The sequence below is a fragment of the Esox lucius genome, chromosome 20 (assembly GCF_011004845.1).
Source record: "Esox lucius isolate fEsoLuc1 chromosome 20, fEsoLuc1.pri, whole genome shotgun sequence".
NCBI classification, from domain to species: domain Eukaryota; kingdom Metazoa; phylum Chordata; class Actinopteri; order Esociformes; family Esocidae; genus Esox; species Esox lucius.
Genome location: NC_047588.1, coordinates 17084422 through 17106030, shown reverse-complemented (window position 1 = coordinate 17106030; position 21609 = coordinate 17084422). Strand labels below are relative to the sequence as shown.

Here is a 21609-nt window from a genome sequence, read left to right as displayed (position 1 = left end):
GATTCCAAAGTATAGATACTTCGAAGACGTTATGAGGTTGATTGTTTTTCAGCTGTGGGACATTATGATATTGTTAGATTTTTCAGCAGAACATGTATGTAGTGTCTACTAAAATATTACAACAGCAAAAAAGCTACACTAATGGCAAGCTAAGACAATGGCAAGCTAAGATAATGGCAAACTAAGCTGATGGCAAGCTAAGATAATGGCAAGCTAAGATAATGGCAAGCTAAGCTAACGGCAAGCTAAGATAATGGCAAGCTAAGCTGATGGCAAGCTAAGATAATGGCAAACTAAGCTGATGGCAAGCTAAGCTAACGGCAAGTGTAGGTATTGCAGGGGAGCTACAGTATATTGATCAGGACAATGGTACAGACTGTTCGAATGTATACCCCTGTGCATTAGCTACAATGAATTAGTCAGTTTGCCTTGCTAGGACATGAAGGCAATACAGTGACATGATTACTAGTCAGCAGACCTTTATTTACTGCACCCACTAGGTTATGGCTGACAGTCTTAGTACTCTGCCAGATGTGGTCTGTGGAGGGGGATCCAGACACCTGATTATCCTGATGAAAATCCAACAGATGCTGTGTGTGTATGAGTGTGCAAGCTGTGTTTGGTGTGTCCTAGATGACTTTTGATAAGCCATATGATAACCTAACTCTACTCTCAAGGACGATTGCCTTGTCCCAATGGGCACACTCTCTCTAAATACTCTTTAAGCTGACAGTAGTACATTTCTTTCCTTTAATCTTCATGGAAATTCAAACTATGCTTTATTTGAACTGAGGTCATACAATCACTTTTGTTATTTCCTTATATCCGGAACTCAGAACAAAGCATCTAAATGCATCTAACATGCATTATGACTCTACAATTCATAAATGCCTATCTATAATGGACTTAACATAAAGAACTGGAACTACTGTTGCTTGTTAGCCAGTCATTTGACATATGTTACGATATCATTTACAACCGAAAAAGTTGGGACGCTGTGTAAAATGTAAAGAAAAATAATTTAAACTCTATGTTCAACAGAAAATAGTACAAAGGCAACACAACAAGTGTTGAAACTAAGACATTTCATTGTTGCTTGTTTCAAAAAAGCTGGGACAGGGGCAACAAACGACTGCAAAATAATAACCTGGTAGAGCATCTCACAACTAAATTAGGTTAATTAACAACAGGTCAGTAACATGATTGTGTATAAAAAAGCATCCCAGACAGGATGAGTCTTTCAGAAGTAAAGATGGGGAGGGGTTCACCAAATACTGCAATAAATCAAGAATAACATTGCTCAACATAAAATTGCAAGTTTGGGGATCTCCTCATCTATAGTACATAATATCATTAAAATAAATCTCTGTGAGCAAGGGACAAGGCTGAAAACCAATATTGGATGGTCGTGATCTTCGGGCCCTCAGGCGGCACTGCATTAAAAACAGACAGGATTCTGCAGTGGACTGCATCACTGCAAGGGCACAGGAACACTTCTGAACACCACTGTCTGTGAACACAGTACGTCGCAGCATTCACAAATGCAAGTTAAAACACCACCATGCAAAAAAAGAAAACAGATATAAACAAGATACAGAAACACTGCTGCCTTCTCTGGGCCCGAGCTCATTTAAGGTGGACTGAGGAAAAGTGGAAAACTGTCCTGTGGTCTGACAAATCAAAATGTGAAATAATTTTTGGTAATTATGGACGCTGTGTCTCCGTGCTAAAGACCATCCGGCTTGTTATCAGCACACAACTCAAAACCCAGCATCCGTAAAGGTATGGCGGTGCATCAGTGCACATGGCATGGGTGACTCACACATCTGTGAAGGCACCATTAATGCTGAACAATATATACAGGTTTTGGAGCAACATATGCTGCCATCCAGACAATGTATTTTTCAGTGAAGTTCTGCTTATTTCAGCAAGACAATACCAAACCACATTCTGCACATATTATAACAGAATGTCTCTATAATAAAAGAGTCAGCGTGCTAAACTGGCCTGCCTACAGTCCAGACCTGACACTTATTGAAAACATTTGGCGCATTATAAAACAAAAAATACGACAAAGCAGCTGCACTCCTATATCAAGCAAGAATGGGAAAACATTTCAAAACTACAGCAATTGGTCTTCTCAGTTCCCAAACGCTTACAGTGTTGTTAAAAGAAGAGGTGATGCAACACAGTGCTAAAAATGCCTGTTCCAACTTTTTTGGACGTGCTGATGACTCAAAATGGGCATGTATTTTCCCCAAAACAATAAGATTTCGCAGTTTTAACATTGATATGTTGTCTTTGCACTATTCTCAATTTAATACTGGGACAAATTATTTGCACATCATAGCATTCTGTTTTTATTAGTATTTTATGTGGTGTGACAACTTTTTTGGAAACAAGGTTGTATATTACGTAGTCTGTTTACGAGAGATTACTTTGTCCCTAATTTGGAATAATAAGAGTAAATCCAGTCAAATATGTTGTGCTCCTAATGATGATTATTTATGATAATCTTTTTTCCACTACTGGTCAACTCAATTGGGATGATTACAGCTTTTTAGATAGGACTGTATCCTCTTAATGGGCAATGACAAGTTAGATAACAGGTGTGACATTAGTATACTTAGTGTGATGGTAATATGCTTAGGCAGACTGGCAATAGGCTTAAACCAAAGCCTCTGAAAACATCACATTGGACCTGTATGTATGCTGTATCCAGGGCTTGACATTGGCACCGCCCATGCCAAATGCGGGTGGAATTCGACTGTGGCAGGTAGCGCATTTACTCTTACTAGCCACTGGCGGGTGGCATTCTAAATCTATACACAGGGTTTTTTGAGCGTTCAAAACTCGAACCAAAATCTCGCAACGCCTCTGTGTGTTGGCATGGTAAAACATGATTTTGTGTGGGAGAATAGCCGTATTGTCAATAAATCTAGCAACCTTGCATACAGGACCACATTGGTCCTGACATCACGGAGATGAGTAATGTCAGAAATACAAGTGGATCTTAGTTTTCTTTTACACCAAGCCAGTCAAAATATTTCAATAAAACGTAATAACCTCAAGCTACATCCAAGCAGCATACATTTTTAAAAACTTTTCAGGTGACTTCTAATATAGCCAACAATTACAGATTTATTTAAAGAAAGATCGCGAGACAAATTAAGATGAATGGTGAAAAGATAATCAGATTCGGGTGTGTACTGTCACCAAAAACATTGGGCTATATATGCAATATACAGTGAAAAAAATATACAATTAATATATTTAAGTCACTAAGAATGTAAATATATGAACATGAAGAAGACTGGATCAGCGACAGCAATGGAGGTACAGATTGAGGTCGAGAGAGCGAGATTAACGATATGGCGTCAAGGCAAGGATGGAGAAAAAAAATACGTGACAAGGCTGTAACATATACAGCTCTTTTTCGTTTTTATGCAAGTCTATATTAAACGTGGCACTGTCATAGGATGCCACCATTGACACAAGTTTCTTCGTTAAATTTGTGCCCTACTAGATCTGTACGTGCTATAATTGTGAAGTGGAATCGACTAGGAGCAACAACAGCCCAGCCACCAAGTGGTAGACCACGTAAATACACAAAGCGGGACTGCCGAGTGCTGAAGTGTGTAGCGCGTAACAACATTTCAGGGTTTGGGCTAGGCCCCTTAGTTCCAGTGATGGGACATCTTAATGCTACAGGATACAAAGACATTTTAGATCGTGGTAACAGTTTGGGGTAGTGTATTTCCATTATGATATATATTTTTTTTCCTTTAAAAAAGTTTTAACTTGAATTAAAAGTTAGATTTTTGTTACTATTTTGAATGAAGGATCAAAAGGATAAAAACAAAAAAGACGTTTTTTCACTGTCCATTTTGCTCATATTTACCAAGGGTGCCAATATTACTGGAGGACACTGTTTCTATTAGGGCACATCCCCTCATCTCAGCCAATGGGCAGGTGATCACTTGCCAACACACTAAATAAGAGCTGCTCAAGCAGCTTCTTATTGGATAAGATATCTAGTTAGCCCACACATGCATGTGCATCCCAATACATTTTGGACTCCGGCCCATCATGTATTCCAGTTTAGTGACTTACAGCAGTTTGTTTTACGCAAGGATAAATTGAGAGGTCATGATTGTTATCATAGCAGAGATTTGTGTGTGTTACTGTAAGCAGTACTCACTATTTTTATTCTATTATGTTATTACAAAGTTTTCTGTTACATGTTCAGAGATGTTTATGTTTCCATTTATAGACAGCCATTTCCTCTATTTCGTAGTGGCTGGGGATCTGGCTGTTCTCCAGACTAAAGATCACAAAGTTTCCGACATATGTAGGATTATTTATCCTACCACTTCTCCCTTCGCCGACCCCAATGAGTGTCACACTTCAATATGTTGTAAAATCTGCCATTAATTACTGGTAACAGGGGGTGAATACAAAAAAAAAAGTCTGAAAGTATGTGACCTCACTACTGTGAGTCTCTCTGAATGAGTGTGTCTTATCAATTTTAAGAAATACAAAAGAATAATGATTTGGGATCATAATCAGTAGAAAAACACAGACGGACAGTGTACATTTCATGTTCTTTTTTCATCTTGCATGCACTGGCTAAAGCAGAGAAAGCAGACAATGCCAAACAATAGCACTGTCTAACTTTGAAGCAGATAAGCAGAAAGAAAAGTGCAGAGTGAGCAGCACCTACGTGAAGAGCATGGTGAGTAATGCGTTCACACAACGTGATCTGCACATGCACAGCAGCTTCTGGATTTTTAGCATCAGAGATACTTTTGAGGAAAATGTCAGAGAAAAGTTCTGCAGCCCCAGCCTATTTATTATTCTCTGTTGGATCCATTGTGGTCATTACTTCATACTTAACAATGTTGCGCTGCTCATGCTAATGGCGTTTATTGTGTAGACGTTGTTCATTTCCCTATGTTGTTGAATTGATAATCCTGTATACTGTAGATCCTGTTCATTTCCCAATGCTGTTCTGTTTATAGGCTATTACCGGTTCTGTAAAATATTGTCTTGGTCTATAAAGATATTAGAGATATTAAATAGCAATATTACTTAAAAAGGTAGACCTTTTATTTTCTAACATTGCTTAAAAAAAAGTATATTTATGTAGTGCAAATCAATAAAATTGTGTTTTACTGCCACTTCCGTTTCAAAGTCAAAGAAATTACACAAACAATAAGCTTTTGTGTTACTGATATAACAAATGGAGACTTGGTTTTTATGTCTCTTTTCCCGTGAAGCAGTGCAAATTACATAATTTGTGTTAGCTAACAGATGTTTTAGGGAGGAGGAAACAGTGGTCAGCACAGTAGTCAGATAAGTTAACCGTAAGTAACTTATTTCATTAAGTCCTGACAATTGATGCAATAGTGAAACAGCTAAGATTTGACTCTCAGGCAAGTTTCTATCATTGTCATATCATGTACAAGAACATGGTAAAATACAGTGTCTTGAATGTCATTAGAGACCATTGTTCCTCCTGCTCTTTCACATCCTCTTATTCTTACTGTTCTTACACCTCTCCCTCTCTAAAGTTGTCATCTATTGTTCCAAAACACTGATAAGCTAACCTGTGGTCAACACCAACATATTGATTCCTTGTTGACTAATTGTGCTTGTTAGTGTTTACACCCCAATAACTTTTTACTGAGAGTGTTAGAATTGAAATGATTGTTTCCTACATGATAACATTGTAAAAATTGTGCTTTACAAAGGGTTTCTTGTGTACAGTTTTTCAAAGACATGAAACAGACATTTGTGTGAAAACAGGTCAATAGTGTTAACGGGTTGGGGTAAATGTTTTTCCTTCTACAATTTAGGACAATGGTTTTGTGTACATCATTTCACAGAACTGGTTCAAGTGTGTGCAGTTAACGTAATAAGTTAGTTTGATTGCAATGCCCTGGAATAAACTAATATACATTTCATCTTATTCGCACCTTTATGATTTACTGTTAATGTAATGACAATGTTTGGGGAATGTTCTGTGGTGATTGTTACAGATGTATAATGTTTTAGTTAATAATTAATAATTCCAATAATTATTTCAATGTAAATCTATATTTAGTTTCAGCAACATTATTTCAGTCTTTTTGGAATGCTATTTTTTTAATGTCATAAAACTTCTCTTATATAACTAAATATTCAGGGTAGATTCACAGTTTGCTTCGCTGAACCTTGTTATGAACATAGTGAAACATTAACTGGAATCTGATACATTATACTGTGTTGAAAGTAATAATACTTCACTGATTGATTAACCATATTAATAATAAATCTGACCAGAACTTAATTATGAGTCCTGCCAATCAATTATAAATTCACATTCCTTAATCTGATACGAAACAAGTGTTTAAAAATGAATACTGCTATTACAAAAACACGAAAGTCATATCAAGCTTAATCTTTTTGTACCTTGATGGACCTTTTGGTGGACTATAATCAGTAAGGTTATGTTATGACTGTGATTTGCGTTTCTCTGGGTCCACTATTAACCCCCTATCAATTGATCTACATGTTCACCTAAAACGCCACACACTTCTGTCCTCCCTGATGCTCCATTGTTTAGAATCATCCCCTTCCCCCTAAACCCCAGTCATCTCTGATGCTCCATCGTCTGAGTATCAGATGAGCCCGGTGCAGGGTCTGACAAGGTGGGCTGATAGAGCTTAATCTACTGGTCCCATCATTGAGCAGTCAGCTCCCCCAGAGACATTCAGAGCTGTTTCGCAAATAGAGGTCTAGGACCGGACTGTCACAGGTAATTTGGTTTCTTTGTCTCAGTGGTATCAAGATGTTTTTTTATCCTTGAGCTGAAGATCTCTACTGGACCACACTCACATGAGAACAAAAAAGATAAATATGAAATCCACAGTAAATTGTTGACACTAAGTTGTGCAGATATTATTTATATACACACAAATCAGAATAACAAAATACAAAATAGAATGTTCCTGGTTTGTTTTCTTTTTGATTCATGATGTATGTCTGATTTCTTACCTAGCACAGTCTCTTCTCAGTCCATTGCATCATGTACCCTTTAATCAGAATCAGAATTTACCAACTTTAAGTAGATGTCTGTATTTTTGCCTGTTGTCCATGATGTAAGCTACAACTTAAAAAATACATGTGAATAGAAACTATAAATTCAATGTATTTAGTTTTCACCAAGTTCAAATGAAACTATGATGAGTGTAGAGCTTACAAGACCTGAGACCTTTGACCATTGATTTTCATATTAACCTCTATAAATGTACATTTAATATTATATCCTGCAATCATTGAACCAAAAAATATTACATTTTAAACTGTATTCTTTTGCTTTTCATGCAGGTCTATTAATATGGAAGGCCAAGTATAATTTTCGCTAAAACCTTCCGATAAGGGTACATTAATTAGTATTAAAAAATACAGTAGTTAACATGAACAAATGATGGCTAGTCACAAACGGTTAATAATGATTACCCTTACTTTATTCATGATTTACAAATGCGTTAACTAACAGTGTGCATGGTCATTTGTTCATGTTGACCTAAGCCATTAACTCATGTTGTTTTTTGCTGGAACACAGAGTGTGTACTGTAATTAGCAATGCTGGACTCTACTTTTTGTCTTCTTTTTCGCAAGATCAATAGAAGACCAAAGATTCTGACCACAATTGATACATGTGTTGACCAAAATTGTCAACAAAGTGTTTTACTGCCGCCTTTGGTTTGTTGATGCAGTTATCACGGTGTGTGTGACCTGTTGCTTTACCCATTTCCCTTTCAAATGTTGTTTCTTTTATGATTTCTCCAAGTTCCCTCTTTGTGTGTACAGAACATATCTCTTCAAGCCCTTGTCAGTGTCTCACCACACACATCAAAGCATGTAGGTCTCTCACGTGAAAACGTGTCTCTGGTTAATTGCCTTCAGCCACACAATAAGCTGGTTTTTCAGATGGTGTAAAGCATGCCCTGAAGGGACATTGAAGACCTAACGACTACAGACTACCATTATGTCATTATCAGCTAAATCAACACGCATTCTTTAGGTTTAGCTTGCATATTATCTATTGTCACATTCATTATAACTGTTATACTACTGGCACTACTGGCATTTATTACTTGTTCAAAACCGTGTCATTTCTAACACATGCATCTCAAGCTTTGATTTCTAGCTGATCCATACAGAGTACAATACATTGTAATGATTATAATCTTGAGTCTTTAATTTTATGCCTTTCACTTCTTATAGTAAGGAGGTCATTCCTCTGACATAATGTAGCTGCTTTAGATTGTGGCCATTCCTCTGAGACATAATGTAGCTGCCTTTAGTTGGTGGCCAATCCTCTGAGACATGATGTAGCTGCTGTAGTTGTTGGCCAATCCTCTGAGACATAATGTAGGTGCCTTTGGTTGGTAGAAAGAGTCAAATGGTTCACCAGTACAGAAGTCAATTCAAGGATCATTAAACTGTTTCTGAGGAAATGCAAATATAATTTGATGACAAGAAACCACATCACTACCCTTACACAGTACCCTTACACACTACCCTTATACACTACCCTTACACAGTACCCTTACACACAACCCTTATACAGTACCCTTACACAGTAGCCTTACACACTACCCTTATACATTACCCTTACACGCTACCCTTACACAGTACCCTTACACACTACCCTTATACAGTACCCTTACACAGTAGCCTTACACACTACCCTTATACAGTACCCTTACACGGTACCCTTATACAGTACCCTTACACACTACCCTTATACAGTACCCTTACACACTACCCTTATACAGTACCCTTACACGCTACCCTTATACAGTACCCTTACACACGAGCCTTACACAGTACCCTTACACACTACCCTTATAAAGTCCTAATTCTAATGTTGACATTGAATGAGATATTTTGGATCTGGAATTTAAAAATAAATCACTGTTGCATCACTGATCGAATATTAAAGCAATATGGTAAACAAATTCAAGCATTTGTAAAGTGGGATAGGGATTTTTTTCTTCTGCTAAATCACTTGAAATAACTTTGAATTGTGATAGTATTGTGTCTGGGTTGGTTTTTCCTATTTTTTATTACATTCTTTCAAATATGTGAACTTAATGTGACCTGGTATAGACAGTAAAAAGCTTTATTAAAAGTTGGACAAATAACGTGAACCTTTTTTGGATCTTACACTGTTTTATTGTTTCCAGCCTTTTGTTCACTGATTTAATGGTAGAAAGAAAGAGAGCTATTTGTTGGCTTTTTTTGTGACGTGTCAGCTACTTGGACTAGTGAACTGGTTGTGAGGACATACTCTTTGGTTGTTAGTGTGTTCTAATAATCTAATAAGATGATAATTGAATTGACTGAACCATGAGTTTTGGTTTTCTTTGAGAGTTCATCTCATCTTCATCCACTTATCCGGTATCAGGTCTCGGGGACAGCAGCTCCAGCAGGGGACCCCAAACTTTCCTTTCCCGAGCCACATTTGCCAGCTCTGACTGGGGGATCCCGAGGCGTTCCAAGGCCAGTGTCGAAATATAATCTCTCCACCTAGTCCTGGGCCTACCCCGAGGTCTCCTCCCAGCTAGACGTGCCTGGAACACCTCCCTAGGGAGACGTCCTGGGGGCATCCTTACCAGATGCCCGAACCACCTCAATTGGCTCCTTTCGATGCAAAGGAGCAGCGGCTCTACTCCGAGTTCCTCACGGATGGCTGAGCTTCTCACCCTATCCCTAAGGGAGAAGCCAGCCACCCTTCTGAGAAAACCCATTTCAGCCGTTTGTACTCGCGATCTTGTTCTTTCGGTCATGACCAGCCTTCATGACCATAGGTGAGGGTAGGAACGAAAATTGACCGGTATATTGAGAGCTTTGCCTTCCGGCTCAGCTCTCTTTTCATCACAACGGTGCGGTAAAGCGAATGCAATACCGCCCTGCTGCGCCGATTCTCCGGCCAATCTCCCGCTCCATTGTCCCCTCACTCGCAAACAAGACCCTGAGATACTTGAACTCCTTTACTTGGGGTAACGCCTCATTCCCTACCTGGAGGAGGCACTCCATCGGTTTCATGCTGAGAACCATGGCCTCAGATTTAGAGGTGCTAATCCTCATCCCAACCGCTCCGCACTCGGCTCCTCATCCCAACCCATACTCCCGCAGCACCTCCCACAGTATCTCCCGGGGGACCTGGTCCTATGCCTTCTCCAGATCCATAAAACACATGTAGACTGGATGGGCATATTCCCAGGCCTCCTCCAGGATCCTTACAAGAGTAAAGAGCTGGTCGGTTGTTCCGCGACCCGGACGGAATCCGCATTGTTCCTCTTCAATCTGAGGTTCGACTATCTGCCGAACCCTCTTTTCCAGTACCTTTGAGTAGACTTTCCCAGGGAGGCTGAGAAGTGTGATAACCCTGTAATTGGTACACACCCTCTGGTCCCCCTTTTTGAACAGGGGAACCACCAGTCATCTAAGACATCCCCTCCACACCCAAAGCTTTCTGGACGGATCTCGTCAATTCTTTGAGAGTTGAATAATAATAATATAAATTCATAGTAATAATAATTATTGACCAGGTGTCATTTGTCTCCTGTTTTGAATAGCCCAGTGTGTGTGTAGTAGAGACTTCATTTCTTGTCCCCCAAGATTGATCAAATGTTTGATCAAATGTTTACCTGGACTTCTACATTTTCCCTCTACATTTTATTATATTACTGTGACACTGGAGCAATGAGCTGTTTACTTATGTCATTAATACCCGATATTGGTGACAAGTATGGCCTTTTACTTGAAGTATGGCTTCCACATTGGGTCTCCCACTTTTTAACATGTCATTAACATTTGCTCTCTACCTAATGGCATAGGTCAAGTCAGTAATGATGGTTTTAGAGGAGTTCACTGTTCTGCTGAGGATCAATCTGCTTCACCTAATTAGCCTTAACTCTGCACTCAGTCACTTCTGAGGGGGGTTACTGCAATGAGGAGAGGGCTAAAGTAACAAATATATTAGCTAGTCCTATTGTAAAGGGTGTACAAATAACATTATGCAGGAGTTTATTTTGTACTGTCTAATTTACAGTAGAGTCTGAAATGTTTTCTTGTGTTTATTAACACAATGGTTATTATATTAGCTATCACCATGTCTCATATTTTTGTTGTAATCCCTCTATGATTAGATTAGTTCAGTGATCATTCTATTCAAAGAGACAAACAGAAAGACATACTGGCACTCAGACAGAGAAACTTTTTGATTTAATTTTCACGTTTCATTTGTATTGGCTTTGTTTTTCTTGAGTTTTAATGTAGTTCTACTGAGTTTTATTGATTGCCTTAACATTGTTTAATGTTCTGATTCAAACGAACAAGGCAAGACGATTCCACAACGCGGCTGGGCTTGAGGCCATGACTGTGAGATTATGTCCCAGAGTCTGCATTTTTACCCTATTTTTAATCGCCTTGTAATGATGGACTCTTTGGACGTTGGACGTGAATGTTATGTATGCTGTAGGAGCTGTGTGTACTTTGCCCAGTTTGGGAATAAAGGTGGGAAACACTGGGATTGCCAATGTGATAATTGTTTACTTACTAAGGGGTAAATAGAGGAAGTTACTATTCTGATCAAACAGCTAGCTATTTTAAATAAACAACTAGCCTCCTATTTTTTCCTTCTCCACGCTGTTGGTACAACATAAAATAACCAATTTCGATCAACCTGTAACATTTTGCCATTGGTTACGTTGAGAGTCACTGATAATGACACTCCGATTGGAGCTAACCCAGGAAATATGTTTTCAATTGACTCTAATTGTCATACCTTCTTTAGGCCTAGCTTGGGCATAGGTTTTATTGATAATCTAATTGTTTAAAAAATATATTTTTACCTTTCCTATTAGATCTAAAGGAGATAAAACAATTGGAGGCAAATTTAATTATATGATGATAACCAGCAGCTGCTGATGGCTGGCAGCTCAACTTCATGCCCTCTCAGGAGATCTCAGGAGATCTCTCATTCATCACCTCCCTCATCAACTCTTTCTTTGTGCACTGGCTGTGCCCCAAAGGACTTTAAGTTGGCCAGATAGCTTCCCTTTTAAAGAAACCAACTCTTGACCCCTCTGTAATCAAAAACGACAGGACACTTTCCAAGACACTTGAGCCCACTGTCCCAACTCTGTTCTTACCTATCTAAGAACAACCTCCTCAACCCTAATAGTCAGGATTCCAAATATGAGACTGCTCTCCTTTGGAAACAGAAGCTTGTTGTAATGCTCAAGCTAACACTTTGTCCTCTGTTCTCGACCTGCTTGATCTATCTGCTGCCCATTGTGAACCATCACATCCTACTTTCCACCTTCTCTGATTTGGGCATCTCAGTTGGAAGGCTTCAATCAGTTGACGTGGATAGAATCAGTGTCTGCCACATAGCCTGTTACTACTGGTGTTCCCCAAGGTTTAGTTCTTGGCCCTCTTCGCTTCTCTCTATTCACCAAGTCTCTTGGCTCTGTCATATCCTCATATGGTCTTTCTTGTCCCTGACATTCAGCTTTTTTTCTCCTTCCCCCCTTCTGACACCCAAGTGACAAAACAGATTTCTTCGTGCCTGGCCGACATCTCCACTTGGATATCCACCCAACACCTCAAGCTTAACCTTGTCAAGACTGAGCTGCTCTTCTTTCAAGGGAAGGCGGAAGGCCTGTCCGCTCCAGGACATGTCCATCATGGTTGATAACTGCATAGTGTCCTTCTCCCAGAGGACCAAGAACCTTGGCGTGACCCTAGACGACACATTGTCGGTCTCTGCTAATATCAAGGCACTGACTCGCTTCTGCAAGTTCATGCCCTACAACATTTGCATCATGTGCAACCAAACCCCTGCAACTCATTCAGATTTTAAAATGCTGTTTAAATGTCCCTGATAAATATATGGCTAGTGGTGTTTTTTTCAGTAAATGTTAGTGATAATTGTCACATAGCATGTATCACAAACGATAGAATTCAGAGTGCCATACCTTGTATTCTAATTAAAAGAAGGTGACAGAAATTCAAATTAACAAGCTTTTTTATAGGATTTTGACCATAATAACGTTGAATGCATTTGTCTTTTTCCTAAAGTAGAGCTGGCTAAAGAGCATTTTCACGTTCCATTCAAAATAGCTTGTATAAATGAATAAAATATATGAAAAATGATTATGGCAAGATTATAGTTTCTCTAACCACTGTGCTATATTCTGGCCATGTTAGGTGACATAACTAGACATGTCCACTTATAACCTGGTAGTTACTGAGGTAAGACAGGTGGTCTCACCAGGAACACACACACAATTTGGTTGTCAGTAGTGCCTGGTTTTTGGAAGGTCAGAAGTAGGTGCTCTTTTTAAAGTAGAGTAATTGTTTGATTGCTAAATGGAGCAGGCTTTAACAGGAAAGCTCCTTCAGTACAGTCCCCTCATAGCAAGCTTAGACAGCATCAGGTGCAGGCTGGTGGTGCCAATGTTTCACAGTCTCGGCCACATACAGTCTTGCATTGCATGCAAAGACAAAAGCAATGTGTCTGTCTTTCTGTGTGTATGAGTGTGTGTGCTGTGTGTAGCATGTCAACCTTTCTAGATAAATTGATGCATCCAGCGCTTGGCTCACCAGCCATTGTGGCTAGTGGTTCTCCAAAGTTACTAGCCACTCTTTTGGAAATTGTGTTTTATTGGTTTATCAGTGCTACATTGTAGCCTGTCTAGTTCACACTGTTGGTCACTGGCATGCAAGGCAATAGGCCTAATGCAAATGGACCAGAATCAAACACTGTATGTAGGTTGTGCTCATGGGAGTTGTTGGGACATGGCTCGTAATGTCACTCTCATTAAAACATTTTTATATATATATATATATACACACACACACACAGGGGTTTTCCTGGCTAAAAATTAGGCAAAAGTGGTACCCCAACCCTCGCACTCTACCAAAATACTTTATATAATATGTTTCTACACACTTGAAAAAGACAACTATTAAATCTGCCTTGTGTTAAATCTGCCATGTTGTACGTGAGCAGCTAATGCAGGCTGCAATGTCCTCCCTAATATTAACCAAAATATATAAGCAGTATATTTATTCTTAACATAGACCTATTAGCATGTTATTTAAAAATAAATATGAAATCACTCATCAGCTATATCGCAGCCAATATTATTGTTGTCTATTTTCATTGTTATGCTATATTCTTGTTAAAGTCACTGAGCTCTTCAATACAACAAACCAATGTTTGTCTATGGAGATTTCAAGGCTATGAGCTGTATTTCATGCCACTGTGAGCAATGGGTGTGGCTGAAACACCTGAACTCAATAATTAGTGGGAAAGCCCACATACTTTTGGCCATATAGTACGAGTGTCACAATAATTAGTACCCCTTCATTTAATAATTTGTACAATCCCCCCCTGAGACCCTTCCTCCATACAGAATATCTCCAGATCCATCAGATTCCAAGGTCCACACTTGTGGACTCTCCTCTTCAGTTCTTCCCACAATTTTTCTATGGGGTTTAGGTCAGAGGACTGGGATGGCCATGGCACAATCTTGATTCTGAGGTGAACCATTTTAGGAAAACAGCCCAGGAACAACAAAGATTCACCACCATATTTCACAGTAGGGATGAGGAACCCCACCTCCAGTGTTTGTTTCCAAAAAGCTCTGTTTTGGTCTCACCTGACCGTAAAACCTAGTCCCATTGAAAATTCCAATAACTTGGACAAATTAGGCTTGTGTTTTTTTGTTTAATGAACAGCAAAGGCTTTTTATCGCAACCCTGCCAAACAACTTGTGGTTATGTAGTGTGGTGTCTGATTGGACTGTTGAAGACTTTCTGACTTGAAGAACCAAGTAACTATCTGCAGTTCTTCAGAGGTGCTCCTTGGAGATTCTTTGGCCACTTGAACCATCCTCCTCACTGTGCGTGGGGTCAATAAAGACCAAGTTCCTATAAACTTCTTAATTATTGCCTTGATAGTGGAAATGGGCATTTTCAACCATTTCACTATATATTATAGCCTTTTCCTAATTTGTGCAGCTTATCAACATTTTGGCACATATCATTCAAATATAATTGGGTCTTTCCCATCGTGATGGAAGACTATGGGAATTTGGCCTTTTTGTCCGCTCATATTTATACCCCAGTGAAACTGGAAGTCAATGCTTACCACTTAAGTGTTCCTAATCACTCAAATGAATTTCACTATGTAGGAAACACTTTATTTTGAGAGTCCCAAAGGTTTGCCTGTAGATGCTCTACAGATTACTGTCAGTCTGTAACATTTGAACTAACTATCTACTAACCCTTACCTATAACCTAACCCTATCCTTTATTCTATCCCTAACCTTAACCCTTACCCTAAACCTTATTGTAAACCTAACCCTAACCTTAGGAAGCAGTTGTTTATCAACTGATAGTTTCTTGATTTTATTACTATCTATAGAACATCTACAGAAAGATATTGTGATTCTCAAAATAAAGTGTGATCAAAACGTAAAATGTAAATGGGAGTCTATTTCAGTTACATTTTACTTAACAATTTGAAGGGCTGCCAATATTTGTGGGAAACATATTTTGGAGAAATATATGTATTTATTTTACTTTCATTTACAGTGGACATAAAAAGTCTACACATCCCTGTTAAAATGCTAGGTTCTTGTGATGTAAAAGAATGAGACTTTTTCCACCTTTAATGTGACCTATAACATGAACAATTCAATTGAAAAACAAATTGAAATCTTTGATGGGGAAAAATAAAAAATAAAAAACTCACAATAACCTGATTGCATAAGTGTGCTCAGCCCCTAAACTAATACTTTGTTGAAGCACCTTTTTATTTTATTACAGCACTCAATCTTTTTGGGTAGGAGTCTATTAGCATGGCACATCTCTTCTTTGCAAAAGCGCTCCAAATCTGTCAGATTGCGAGGATATCTCCTGTGCACAGCCCTCTTCAGATCAGCCCACAGATGTTCAATTGGATTCAGGTCTGGGCTCTGGCTGGGCCATTAAAAAATGTTAATCTTCTTCTGGTGAAGCCAAGCTTTTGTGGATTTGGATGTATGCTTTGGGTCGTTGTCGTGCTGAAAGGTGAACTTCTTCTTCATCAATCTAACGGATGCTTGAAGGTTTTGTGCCAAAATTGCCTGGTATTTGGAACTGTTCATAATTCCCTCCACCCTGACTAAGGCCCCAGTTCCAGCTGAAGAAAAACAGCCCCAAAGCATGATGCTGCCACCACCATGCTTCACTGTGGGTATGGTGTTCTTTGGGTGATGTGCAGTGTTGTCTTTGCGCCAAACATACCTTTTAGAATTATGGCCAAAAAGTTCAACCTTGGTTTCATTAGACCATAACACATTTTCCCACATGCTTTTTGAGGGACTTAATGTTTGTTTTTGCAAACTTCACCCAGGCTTGGATGTTTTTCTGTGTAAGAAAAGGCTTCCGTCTTGCCACCCTACCCCATAGCCTATTCATATGAAGAATACGGAAGATTGTTGTCACATGTAGCACACAGCCAGTACTTGCCAGAAATTCCTGCAGTTCCTTTAATGTTGCTGTAGGCCTCTTGGAAGCCTCCCTGACCAGTTTTCTTCTTGTCCTTTTATCAATTTTGGAGGGACGTCCAGTTCTTGGTAATGTCTCTGTTGTGCCATATTTTCTCCACTTGATGATACCTGTCTTCACTGTGTTCCATGGTATATTGAATGCTTTGAAAATTCTTTGGTACCCTACTCCTGACTGATATCTTTCAACAATGAGATCCCTCTGATGCTTTGGAAGCTCTCTGCGGACCATGGCTTTTGCTCTGAGATCCAACTAAGAAAATGTCAGGAAAATCCTACTAGAAAAGCTGAACTCTATTTGTGATTAATCAGAGTCACTTGGCGGGTGTGTAATGACTTCTATTTAACATGAGTTTAAATGTGATTGGTTAATTCTGAACACAGCCACATCCACAGTTATAAGAGGGTGTGCACACTTATGCAACCAGGTTATTGTAAGGTTTTTATTTTAAATGTTCCCCCCTCGAAGATTTCAGTTTGTTTTTCAATTGAATTGTTCACATTATAGGTCACATTAAAAGTGGAAAAATGGTCTGACATGATTTATCTTTGTCTCATTCTTTTACATCACAAAAACCTGGCATTTTAACAGGGGTGTGTAGACTTTTTATATCCACTGTACTTACTCAAGAATCAAAACAATGAAATATGTAGTTCAATGTTATAACTGCTGCTGTCAAATGATTAAAACAATTAATCGCATAATCTTCTGAAGTTAATTGATAACAACTTTAGAATGTTCTGGGATAATCTGGTATAGATACAAATATTTGGAAGACAGGGCTTCCAGTCCGGCTTGAACCCTCATTGGCCTTGAAAGGATTGAATAACTTGTCATACCAAAGTGACCAGTTGAAAGGGAAACAGCCCAATGCGTTCACTCAATCACTTCTTTATTTTTGATAGTCTCTATTTATCCTTTGAAAAGATATCTACTCTTATTAAGAGCAATATATTTGTCACGGTCGTGGGGTGGAAAGGACAGAGGCGCAGACTGAAGGTCACAAGGGTAATCCATGTTTTAATCAAACAAAAGAAAGAAGGACTCCAACAAAACAAAGAGGCAGCAACCAGTGACGTGGGTATTCCTTACACAGGACAAACAAAACCAAAATGAACCACGCCTTGGGGCCTACAAACTAAACTTAAATAGGGTCCCCAATTGGAGGCAATGACTAACACCTGCCTCCAATTGGGGAAACCAAAAAAAGGAGTAGAGGTGGCTAAAGGCCACCTCCTGTTCTGTCCTGGCTATGCCCCGAGCCCAGCGCAGAGATGGCTAGGGGCACAGCCAGGACGTGACAGTACCCCCCCCCAAAGGTGCGGGCTCCCGACCGCAAGACCGGGACGACCACACCCGGACCGGCGGAGGCTCAGCGCCCGGAGCCGCCGGCACAGGCCGGGGAGGCGGAGCTGCAGGGACAGGCCAGGGAGGCAGAGGGTCAGGAGACGGGAGAGCCGGCGGAGGGACAGGAGCCGGCAGGAGAGCCGGCGGCGGAGGAGCAGGAGCCGGGGGAGCCGGCAGAGGGTCGTGAGCCGGCGGAGGAGCAGGAGCCGGGGGAGCCGGCGGAGGGTCGACAGCCGGCGGAGGAGCAGGAGCCGGGGGAGCCGGGGGAGCCGGGGGAGCCGGTGGAGGAATAGGAGACGGGGAAACCGGCGGAGGGTCAGGAGCCGGCGGAAGAGCCGGCGGAGGAGCAGGAGACGGGGGAGCCGGCGGGGGAATAGGAGCCGGCGGAGGAGCAGGAGCCGGGGGAGGCGGCGGAGGGTCCGGAGCCGGCGGAAGAGCCGGCGGAGGAGCAGGAGATGGGGAAACCGGCGGAGGGTCAGGAGCCGGCGGAAGAGCCGGCGGAGGAGTAGGAGCCGGCGGAGGAGCAGGAGACGGGGGAGCCGGCGGGGGAATAGGAGCCGGCGGAGGAGCAGGAGCCGGGGAAGCCGGCGGAGGGTCCGGAGCCGGGGAAGCCGGCGGAGGGTCCGGAGCCGGCGGAAGAGCCGGCGGAGGAGTAGGAGTCGGGGGAGCCGGCGGAGGAATAGGAGACGGGGGAGCCGGCGGAGGGTCAGGAGCCTGCGGAAGAGCCGGCGGAGGAGTAGGAGACGGGGAAACCGGTGGAGGGTCAGGAGCCGGCGGAAGAGCCGGCGGAGGAGTAGGTGCCGGCGGAGGAGCAGGAGCCGGTGGAGGAGCAAGAGCTGGGGGAGCCGGCGGAGGGTCCGGAGCCGGCGGAAGGGCCGGCGGTGGGTCCGGAGCCGGCGGAAGAGCCGGCGGAGGGTCCGGAGCCGGCGGAAGAGCCGGCGGAGGAGTAGGAGCCGGGGGAGCTGGCGGAGGAATAGGAGCAGGCAGAGGAATAGGAGACGGGGGAGCCGGCGGGGGAATAGGAGCCGGTGGAGGAGCAGGAGCCGGGGGAGCCGGCGGAGGGTCCGGAGCCGGCGGGAGAGCCGGCGGAGGAGTAGGAGCCGGGGGAGCCGGCGGAGGAATAGGAGACAGGGGAGCCGGTGGAGGAACAGGAGCCGGCGGAGGAATAGGAGACGGGGGAGCCGGCGGAGGAATAGGAGCCGGCGGCAGGTCGGCAGCCGGCAGAGGAGCAGGAGACGGGGGAGCCGGCGGAGGAATAGGAGCCGGCGGCAGGTTGGCAGCCGGCGGAGGAGCAGGAGCCGGGGGAGCCGGCGGAGGGTTGACGGCCGGCGGGGGAGCAGGAGCCGGCGGAGGAGCAGGAGACGGGGTAGCCGGCGGGGGAATAGGAGCCGGTGGAGGAGCAGGAGCCGGGGGAGCCGGCGGAGGGTCAGAACCCTGTGGGAGAGCCGGCGAAGGAGCCGGAGACGGGGAAGCCGGCGGAGGGTCAGGGAGAGCCGGCGGAGGGACAGGGAGAGCCGGGACAGGCGAGGGCGCCGCTGAGGCCGGGACAGGCGAGGGCGCCGCTGAGGCCGGGACAGGCGAGGGCGCCGCTGAGGCCGGGACAGGCGAGGGCGCCGTGGGACGATGCGGGGGCTCCTGGGCAGGTGAAGGCGCTGCGGGACAAGGCGGCCAGTCAACCGCGGGCTCGGGCGGCGGCGGCCAGTCATCCGCAGCCTCGGGCGGCCAGTCAACCGCTGGCTCGGGCGGCGGCAACCAGTCATCCACGGCCCCGGGCGGCGGCGGCCAGTCATCCGCTGGCTCGGGCGGCGGCGGCCAGTCATCCGCGGGCCCGGGCGGCGGCGGCCAGTCATCCGCGGGCCCGGGCGGCGGCGGCCAGTCATCCGCGGGCCCGGGCGGCGGCGGCCAGTCATCCGCGGGCCCGGGCGGCGGCCAGTCCACGGCGGGTCCTGGCGGCGGCGAAAACAGGGCAGCGGGAGGAGCTGGCGGCTGAGGCCACTGGGCAGCGGGTGGAGCTGGCGGCTGAGGCCACTGGGCAGCGGGAGGATCTGGCGGCTGAGGCCACTGGGCAGCGGGAGGAGCTGGCGGCTGAGGCCACTGGGCAGCGGGTGGAGCTGGCGGCTGAGGCCACTGGGCAGCGGGTGGAGCTGGTGGCTGAGGCCACTGGGCAGCGGGTGGAGCTGGCGGCTGAGGCCACTGGGCAGCGGGAGGAGCTGGCGGCTGAGGCCACTGGGCAGCGGGAGGAGCTGGCGGCTGCGGCCACTGGGCAGCGGGAGGAGCTGGCGGCTGCGGCCACTGGGCAGCGGGAGGAGCTGGCGGCTGAGGCCACTGGGCAGCGGGAGGAGCTGGCGGCTGCGGCCACTGGGCAGCGGGAGGAGCTGGCGGCTGCGGCCACTGGGCAGCGGGGGGCGCTGGCGGCGCTGGCTGCGGCTCCCAGGCAGCGGGGAACGCTGGCTGCGGCTCCCAAGCAGCGGGGGGCGCTGGCTGCGGCTCCCAAGCAGCGGGGGACGCTGGCTGCGGCTCCCAAGCAGCGGGGGGCGCTGGCTGCGGCTCCCAAGCAGCGGGGGGCGCTGGCGGCGCTGGCTGCGGCTCCCAGGCAGCGGGGGGCGCTGGCGGCGGCTCCCAGGCAGCGGGGGGCGCTGGCTGCGGCTCCCAGGCAGCAGGGGGCGCTGGCGGCGCTGGCTGCGGCTCCCAGGCAGCGGGGGACGCTGGCTGCGGCTCCCAAGCAGCGGGGGGCGCTGGCTGCGGCTCCCAAGCAGCGGGGGGCGCTGGCTGCGGCTCCCAGGCAGCGGGGAGCGCTAGCTGCGGCTCCCAGGCAGCGGGGGACGCTGGCTGCGGCTCCCAGGCAGCGGGGGACGCTGGCTGCGGCTCCCAGGCAGCGGGGGACGCTGGCTGCGGCTCCCAAGCAGCGGGGGGCGCTGGCTGCGGCTCCCAAGCAGCAGGGGGTGCTGGCGGCGCTGGCTGCGGCTCCCAGGCAGCGGGAGGCGCTGGCGGCGCTGGCTGCGGCTCCCGGGCAGCGGGGGGCGCTTGCGGCGCTTGCTGCGGCTCCCGGGCAGCGGGGGAAGCAGGGCGCCGCGGGGTAGGCCGCGGGGTAGGCCGCGGGGTAGGCCGCGGGGTAGGAGCAGGCTGCGGAGTAGGGAGTGGGGCACGCCGACTGGACAAGGGACCACTCGTACCATCCAACCCGTGGCTGGTAGGAGGCACGGGCTGCTGCTTCCTCCTCTGGCCTCCCCTCCTACAGCCCGTCCTCTCCGTCCTCTGCATCTCCTGTAGGAGCTCCTTGACGACCCCCTCCTCCTGCCGGCTGAGGGGCTTGACATCACCCCACTGGTCCACGCCCCATAGCACCCCCCCAAAAAAGTCTTGGGGCGACCTCCGGGTTTGCGCCTCCGGGGGGTCTTCCTCCACTCTCCCATACACCACATCCTCGTCGTCCGGGGAGAGGGAGTCAGCCCCCCAATCGCCTCTCCAGGCATACTCCCCTCTCAACGGGTGTACCGGAGGGGTGTAGCCGGAATAAGCGCAGAGACGCCGAGCTTCCTCCTCCGGCGTCTCTGGCTTCTCCCACAACCACAGGGAGTTGTCCCTGTGGCCATGGCGGGTCTTCCTCGTGCGTCTGCGGTTCCTTTTTTGGTGGTTCAT

The 21609-nt window shown here is 45.3% G+C and overlaps 1 protein-coding gene across 1 annotated transcript in view; it reads right to left on the bottom strand.

Moving 5' to 3' along the window:
* Nucleotides 1–21609, bottom strand: part of LOC114840678 (vegetative cell wall protein gp1-like) — a 22243-nt gene extending 634 nt beyond the window's left edge. The window contains exons 1-3 of the mRNA XM_034288745.1: nucleotides 21144–21609; nucleotides 21008–21093; nucleotides 18250–19389 (exon numbers count right to left, since the gene is read on the bottom strand). Of these exons, the coding sequence (XP_034144636.1) occupies nucleotides 18250–19389; nucleotides 21008–21093; nucleotides 21144–21609 (1692 nt within the window). The remainder of the gene's footprint in view (nucleotides 1–18249; nucleotides 19390–21007; nucleotides 21094–21143) is intronic.